Source organism: Callithrix jacchus, chromosome 6 (assembly GCF_049354715.1).
Source record: "Callithrix jacchus isolate 240 chromosome 6, calJac240_pri, whole genome shotgun sequence".
Classification (NCBI taxonomy): Eukaryota; Metazoa; Chordata; class Mammalia; order Primates; family Cebidae; genus Callithrix; species Callithrix jacchus.
This window is the reverse complement of record NC_133507.1, coordinates 156,313,987-156,322,532: the sequence shown is the minus strand read 5'-3', so window position 1 is coordinate 156,322,532 and position 8,546 is coordinate 156,313,987. Positions and strand designations below refer to the sequence as shown.

Genomic DNA, 8,546 nt, shown 5'->3' with positions numbered 1-8,546 from the left:
TCCCTTGCTGTCCCTTGGACTCTCTGCGTGCCCAGGACTGACGCAGGCTGACCTGTCTGTGATGAGCAGCAAGTCAGCCCTCCACCAAGCTGTCCGCAGAAACCTGTGATATATGTGTGATATAAGCATACAGATTTTTAAAAAGGCCAATTGAAATGGAAAATTAAGAAAGATGACTTTAGATACTTAAAAAGTCACAGGCACAACAAATTAATTTCTTCAAATTTTCCTTCTCCCTCATTAAGCAGAAAATTCTATCAGAGGAGCAAAGCTTTAAAGATACGATTCTTGCTAGCCTGGAGCAGAAAGCATACAAGCACTTAAAAAATGTGTATAGCAGATCTGGGTGACTTCAGTTTCCTTAGGATGAGCTCTTTTTTCTTTACAAAGGGGAAAACATTACATGTTTCTTTTCATTAACCTGCAGCTGAACACTGGCCTTTCCTTCAAGAATGCGTCCAGGCAAAGAACCTCTCTAATGTTAGGAGTCCCTGTGATGTGCTCAGTATAGAAACCTCTGATATTTGTACAGATATCTAAATGCTCATCACTATCTTGAGTTTCTGGGGGACAGAAGATGAACTACTAGATTGTGTTATTTACCGCATAAAGGGGTACATATATTACACCACAATTTCTAAAGATCCTTGGTAATTGTCTGTAAACATAATTGCTTTCATCCGTGACCCCAGGGTTTCTATGTGCATTTCCATAATACTGAGGTTATAGCCTTTATGGAACTGCCAAAGGGGTTGATCCCCGGCACTGAAGGAGCTAAGCTGCTCATTTCAATCTATTTTACATAAAACCAAATTTTATTGCAGCTCAAATCACGGACCAAACTGCCAGTGTTTTCCTCGTGCCAGAAAATGATTCACTAAGGAATATAATGGCTGTTGGTATACACTTCATTAAACTCCATCCCTGCAAGTTTCCTCTGGGCAGAGCTTACCAGGAGTCCTTCAGGGACCTGTGGTCCTTCTGTCTGCCCCTGTCTCACCTTTAGGGCCTTGAAGTTCTTCCTGATTAGCTGGAAGAATAGAGGATTTCTGGAAGGTTCTTGCAAGCTGGACTCAACAGCAGGCAACCTGTAGCATTTGGGTTCCTATCCCCCAGCTGGACTGCACCTGACTGCAAGGGAGATGCGGAAAGACAGCCCAGTTGCTTGCTCAGGGAGAGGATGGGTCTTGGGCGAACACAGAAGTCAGTCCTTCCCAAGCGATTCCCATTTGGTTAGCGATGACTGAGTTACTTGTGTTTCAAGAGCAAATTAAATGAATACCAAGAAAACAGACACCTGCCACAGCAGCTGTCCTCCTGTCATCTAGGGGTGACTATTTCGGGGAGGCAGCCACTGGTCTATGTATAAATACTTACATTAGGTTTTATTTTTGTTTTATTGAAAGTTTGGTTGGGTACAGAAAATACACACACACTTAACAGGTTAAAATATCCAAATAAAATTTACTGCAACTTTTGTAGAATTTTATTTGTGCTACAAGACACGTTGCATAGGAAACTCTTTAAAGCCCCTGAGGAAAAATATCCATGGTTTAAGGTGCAACTGGTTTTGTTTCTTCTTTGGGGAAAAGGTGATAGATGATCTCTGGGAGAAATGATGGGGTCAAGTTGAGAAGCACAATGGAGGGTTGTATCGTGGGATGACAGGGGAATTGTGTGTCCTGGTTCTTGCAGCATACAATAGCTAGTGTTGGTTCTTTTTTTCAGTCAGTTGGTCTTCAGTATCTGAATAAGTAGCTATACAACGTTTCAGACCAACAAGGGAGTATACGTTGATTATACTAAGGAAGTAACGTGTTTCAAGGAAGCAGTTTTAGAGAATGAGATTTGGGATCCCAAACGGCCCCTGACAACAGCAGACACACCGGGTGTGTCCTGCCATGTTGCTGGGGCTCACTGCGCTCTACTGATTTGCCAGAATCAGTCCTGCCTGCTGCTCCCTTCTAAGATGCGACATCTACCGTGCGTTATGAAATTCACACAGCATGTCTGCACCTTAGCTATCAATGCCACACTTTGCCAAGTTCCTGATTTTATGTGAGACACGTTTTCATTTTTACAAAACGGTCATCATGCTCAGATGATCTTTACATTGTACAAAAGACGGTTCATCTAAATAACTACTTCTTTCTGAGGAGACGCAGGTACACCGGGAGGGAAGAGGGATTAAGCCTTAGATGAAATGAAATGCAGAGTTTGGCAAATGGCAGCTGGCACCTCCGCACATCGGCATAAGGCGTTGCCTGTGAGACACACCACAGCATCTGCCACAAACACGAGAGTCGGTGGCCACCAAGGCTCTGGTTCCATCGTGAAGTCTTCTTCCTGTCCACAGAAGAGGCGGCAAACTCCATGGGAAGCACTGCTTTGATCCCAGGAAGAAACAGGACAGTAGCCTGGTAGCAGCAGGGACCACCTCACTCTCAAATGGCACTGCTCTTGTGAAGGACTAATTGCACACCGGCAGGGACCCTAAAGACTGTCAACTCCTGGCTGCTTTCTAATCTCCTGGCAGAAACAGCTCACGGCACCTAAATGCTACTGTGTTAGCAGGACTTCACTCTGCCCACTGAGGCTCACCAAAGAGTCACACGTTCTGTGGACGGCCATTTACTATGCATGAGGCAAAGCACCGAGGACAGTCAAATCCGAGGAGGGAACAGGGCCTTGGGCCTTCTCAGAAAGAATGGGTGTGAGTTGTACCCGTTTACTGAAAAGCCGCTTTTCCCCACGCGATTCACCTTCTCACGAGCAGGGAGTGAAAGAGGTCCAACAACAGAACAAGTGTCTTTTCCGGGCTGAGTGTGGCCGGGAATCAGAAATGCCCCCAGTGACCTTTAAATACCTATGTACATCCCTAGCATAATTTAAAAAGGCCTGTAACAACATAAAAAGCTCAACAGCCTGTGCCCCTATTTTCTTTTAAACCTTTATGGTCCATAAAAAAATTAGATACCACCTTTCCCATCGATCTCTTCCCCCCATTCTTTAAAAAAATGATTTCCAATTTAAATTTATACTTAACAAATAGAAAGCTATGCGACTGGCAATGACCTGCGGTAGGAAGTCCCTTCAGGCCTCTCCCTTGATGGAGAAGGGTGGCGCATTATGGGTGTAGGTCCAGCTGGCAGACCCCATATCTGTTCAGGCAGCCGCCCCATCCTCCCTCTTCAGCTCTGCGGTCACGGCAGGGCACCCAGGGCGGATGAGGGCTTGTGCTCCAGAGCAGCAGGAGGGGAGGGGACCCAATCAAATCACAAAGTCGTCCTGGTCCGCGGGGCTGAAGGCGGCTGCTCTCAGAATGTCCAGGGAGTTCACCAAGATCAGAGTCCCAGTGAGGTGCTTCCAGCGCTTGGTGATGGGGTTTTTCATCTTGTCCAGGCCCAGGTGCAGCTCCTGGATGACATCCCGGTAGCTGTCCCCAATCTGATGGCTCCAGGTGAGTAGGAAGTCATATGCAGGCTTCCACATAGCCTGGGAGGTGCAGTCAAAAAAAAAAAAGGAGGGAGAGAGGAAGAAGGATGAGGAGACAGAACAAGATTTGCTCCTATGATTTGGTGTGGCGACTGTAGTTAGCATTTGGGACACTCTTTCAAGAGTGCAACAAGCCCACAGAAGAACAGTGGAACCATCTCGGGGCCAGTGTCAGCGCATTCCAGAGGGAAGAGCAGGGCTTTGTGCAAGAGCAGGTATGCAGCAAATGAATAAACAGAAACATTTCTCTTTCTTACAGTCATCACGGCACCTTCTCTCTGTACCGTTTGGAAATTCATTTTGTTCATAAAAGACACTCTTGTGCTTGGGACTACCTGCTTCCTAGATCCTGCAAGCCCGAACCGTCTTCCAGGAAGCTCGCTAGGGTGCCCTCCACACATAAACGAGAACAAAGGACCTCTGAGCAAGAGCCCGGCCATGCTGGCTTTGGCCCAAGTTACGTAACATACCAGGTATCGCCCCAGCCCAGAGCGGCTCACAAAGGTCTCTGTGTGCACGTTACAGCATTGTTCAATCCTACTGATGGTAATTTAAGATCAAAATGGGCAAGGGACAGGCGGTTCTGTCTGTCCTGCCCATGTTGTGTGGAACAGCCTTGACACCCTAAAGCCAAGACTCAGGACAACCAATCCAGAGGGCGGCTCCTGCTCAGTGAGGCACCCAGTGCTGGGCACGGGCACCCGCATTTCTGCCCATTGCATCCTCTCAGTAATGCTGAGAGGCAGACCGTTTTACGGCTGCACTACACGGGTCTGAGGGGCCCAGGGACAGAGGGGCTCAGTGAGCTCGAAGCTCAGCCACTGCTCACCTCGCTGTCCACAACCCCATTCCTGTCCCGGTGGGGAGACTCGTAGGCGTCCATCTGCTGCTTGGAGACCTTGGCCAGCTTCTCAGCCAGCTCCCGCCAGCGGTGGGCCACCTCCACGGCCGTGGTCAGGAGCACAAAGTCCTGGATGAGTCTGACCACCAGGCCCTGGCAGTCCATCTTCAGTAAGGCCTGTGGGGGAAGAGGCACAGAGTGAGGTGGTGTAAGGAGCGGGGCAGGCTCTGGTCCCTGCAGAATTCCAGAAGACGGCGCAGGAATGGCCATGGGCTCTTTACTCTGCATGTTCTTTGGCCTACCAATGCCCTCTAAAATCTATCACTGCCAGGACTCACAGGAGAGAAGAGATGATGTGCAGGCATGCTGGGCTCACCAGGGTCTCCCTCCAAAGCCCACATCTGCCTGGAATCTCAGAATGTGGCCTTACTTGGAAATGGGGTCTTTACAGATAGAATTAAGATAAGGTCATTCTGGATTGGGGGAAGTCACCAACGACTGGTGTCTTCATAAGAGAAAGCAGACACAGAGGCAGAGGGAAGAAGGCTGTGTGAAGACAGAGGCAGAGACTGGACAGAAGTGGCCACAAGCCAAGGAACAGAAGGACGGCTGAGCCAGCAGGGCTTAGGAGAGTCTTGCACACATTCTCACCCACCGCTTCCAGAGGAACCAGCCCTGTGACCCCCTGACTGAGACCTGTGGTCTCCTGAACAGTGAGAGGAGAAGCGTCTGCTGTTTGAAGCTCCCCGGTTTGTGGTCATTTGTCTTGGGAGCTCCAAGACAAATGGTGAATAAGGCAGGGTAAATATGGATTAGAGTTGTCACCATTCCCACTCCCACTGGGGACACCAGAGAGAAACGAATGCACGTCAACGGACAGACACCATAGCCTGAGGCTGAGAGGGACAGAGGGTGCGATGAGTGTGCGGTGCTGACATTGGCCAGTTAGAGAGCACCGCAAGCAGAAGAGCACTGCAAGCAGAAGAGCACCGCAAGCAGAAGAGCACCGCAAGCAGAAGAGCACCGCAAGCAGAAGAGATCAAGGCTGTGGACTCAGACAGCGACCACCCAGGGAGAAGAAAGAAAGAGAACAGAAGAGGCCTGAGGCAGAGATGGAGGGTGTCCCACCACAAACCACGGTGATCACATCGGGAAGAGCCACAGACCTCCCGCAGGACGGTGCCACACCAGCCGGTGGGGCTGCTCCCACATCGACGCTGCTGGAACTTTCTACTGTGTCTTTAGGACAGGGATTACTAACCACAGAGGAAGTCAGAGGGGAGGAAACAGGACAGAGAGCCCTGCTGGGACAGTGGAAGTCCCAGCTGAAGCCGCAACCACCATGTGGCCGCGCTGGGACTCAATTTCCACCTGAAGATGGGGGCTGGATGGGACAGGCATGGAACATATGGCTCAACAGCCTAATGTACCTGAGGGACCCCAGGCTGGGGTCAAACTCACATTTCTGGCTTAAAGAAACAAATGGAATTGGCTAGCACCAGCCAGCAGGCCTGTGGGTCTGCACACTGTGTGGTATACATCTCCTGCCGTCCCAGGTCACATGTCTGCCACTGGTTGTCATGCGAGCGACTCTGGCGCCATCCTAATTATAAATGAGCCCACACATGGTTAGCGTGTGGCTCTGAGCCAGTCAGGATGATGTCACCAGGAAGGCAGGAGAGCCGCGTGCTGGGTCTGATTCTTGTCTGAGTCTCCTATGCCATAGGAGGCACAGCTCACCCCCACCTTAAAGCATCCTCTCATCCAACAATGGGAAAGGCTTGGCTTCCAGGAGGAAGGGGGCTGAGGCAGCCCAGAGGCAGTTTCAGAGGCTCCCGTGGGACCTTGGACGGGCGAGTTGCTAAGAGGAGAGGAAAGTCACCAGGCTTGGTGCTCTTTCTGTCTCTTTACACTCTGCTTCAGCACCTGAGGTTGTCATTTTAGGACTCCAAAGCATGCTAAAAACCTAACAACCCCCCACCCGCCAAGCACACCGCTGGTGCCAGCGCTCTTAGGTGGACTGTTTTCTGGGGACCACTGGGTCGCCTCGCTAGTGCTCATGCAGCCAGCTGGGCTGCATACTTTAAAGCTAGCCCTGCTGTTTTCATTCTAACGTACACTTTATATTCACTTGGGAGGAGTCTAACAATACAAAAAGGTGACCTTTGGCCAGGCACGGTGGCTCACGCCTCTAATCCCAGCACTTTGGGAGGCTGAGGTGGGCGGATCACCTGAGGTCAGGAGTTCGAGACCAGCCTGGCCAACATGGTGAAACAGCTGGAAGTGACAGGCGTGGAAGCAACTGCAGACTTCTTGGCGCTCGGCCAGCAGCCTTCCCAATTCTGTGAGCACCACGTGGCATTGGGAATGGAACCGAATATAACACGGGTCTGGATTGTGCTTCCTACCAACTATTTATATATTTCAGAGGAAGGTCTGTTTTGGTTTGAATTTAGATATATTCAAAATAAATTCTTTTAAAAAATTAAATGTTTACTAGATTTGTTTCGGAAGATGGAAGAGAATACAGGTGTGTATTCACATGTGGAGGGTGTATAGTAAACTGGTAGGCTGTCAGATTCTAACTGTCTTGCTGTGGTCGGAGCCTCGTCTGTACTCCTGGGAAGGTGTGCTGGACCACCACAGGGTTTGACAAGAAGATGCTCACTGTCCCCACTCGACTCTCTTGTGGCTACTCAGCACACACCAAACCCATACGGCTGTGTGCACAGATGCCTGGTCCCAAAGCGTTATCATTTTCTAGGTAACAGAACACGTCAAAGTCACCTGCTTCTCTCTCAACTCATTCCTGGTACGAGTGATCAAAACTGCTGTCTCCCCAGGGGCACTGGGCACAGGTCACCAAGGTCCTGGGAAACACAGGAGCTCTCTAGTCCCTGGGAAGGAGACTGTCTGGACTCCATCCAGGGGCAGCCAAGGTCCCTTTTCCATGGATCCTGGATGAATGGTGAGGTCGGCGCTTCCAACACCAGGAATGAAGGCATCTTTCACTCACTCACTTGGGCTCCACTTACACAACTTTTACTGAGCCCAGCGCCGGTTTACTTTGTGATAAACCACCCACACCAACAACAAGGCATAATTTATGCCTATTTTTCAAGGGGAAATTTTGGGTCCCCACCAATTCTTAGCAATGGAAAAGTTTCACAGCAGGAGGCTCTAGCTCTGTGAACCTGATCCCCGTAGCTTCCTGTTTTTGGGGCACACGGGTATACCAGAAAACACTCAATGAAGGGATGCACCATCCTGATTTCAGCTGGAATTTTGTTAAAGTGAGTCAGTCCACCCCGATTTAAGTCAGGGACACTGAGCTCTATCTATAAAGGGACAGGCAGTATTTTTGGCTTCGTGCGGCACACTGTATCTCTTGTGGTGGCCCGAAAGCCACAGACAATGCACATGGAATGGGCATGGCTGGGTTTCAACAAAATGCCATTGACAGGAATAGCGGGCCTGGGGGCCAGAGTTTGGCAACTGATTTCAAGAGATATTCTTGGCCAGGCAGGGTGGCTCAACCCTGAAATACCAGCATTTTGGGAGGCTGAGGTGGAAGGATTGCTTGAGTCCAGTGAGTTCCAGACCAGCCAGGCAACATAGTGAAACTTGTCTCTACCACAGACACACACACAAAATTAGCTGGGGTTGGTGGCGTGTGCCTGTCGTCCCAGCTACGAAGGAGGCTGAGGTGGGAGGACTGCTCTGAGTCCAGGAGTTTGAGGCTGCAGTGAGCTGTGATCACACCACTGTGCTCCAGCCTAGGGACAGAGCATTGAGACCTTGTCTTGAACAAAAGGCAGAACCGGGGGGATATTCTTATGAAAGTACAAAGCAATACAATTTAGGCTTTTTTGCTGCTTGTTTTTTACATCCTACTTCCTTCCCAAGATGTCCAGACGCTGGAAGGGAAGCCTTCTCCACGCAGCACCTGGATGGCGGGCCCAATCTCCTTCTTGGCATCGAAAGATGCTGTCGAATATAAAGACTTCTGATTCTTAAAAAGCTGGGTTCCCTTTCAAAGGCCCGATGCTTGCCCTCCTCTTTGCCTGACGGGAGCCCACTGGCCACGCCGTGCTTCTGGCTAGTCTACAGAGCATGCACAGTGAAGGTTTCCTGTCCCCTGCTTCCCCTCTGATGCCTCAGGGGGCTGAAAGAAAAACTCTACCCAAAAATCATGCCGCTGTCACCATTT

The 8,546-nt window shown here is 50.0% G+C and overlaps 1 protein-coding gene across 3 annotated transcripts in view; it reads right to left on the bottom strand.

The window, feature by feature from the left end:
- Positions 1-1,378: 1,378 nt before the first annotated feature.
- Positions 1,379-8,546, bottom strand: part of SH3BP4 (SH3 domain binding protein 4) — a 102,287-nt gene continuing 95,119 nt past the window's right edge. For all 3 annotated transcript variants that reach the window (XM_002749914.6, XM_035306114.3, XM_035306115.3), the window contains exons 5-6: positions 4,325-4,513; positions 1,379-3,495 (exon numbers count right to left, since the gene is read on the bottom strand). In XM_002749914.6, coding sequence (XP_002749960.2) covers positions 3,271-3,495; positions 4,325-4,513 — 414 coding nt within the window. In that variant the 3' untranslated portion in view covers positions 1,379-3,270. The remainder of the gene's footprint in view (positions 3,496-4,324; positions 4,514-8,546) is intronic.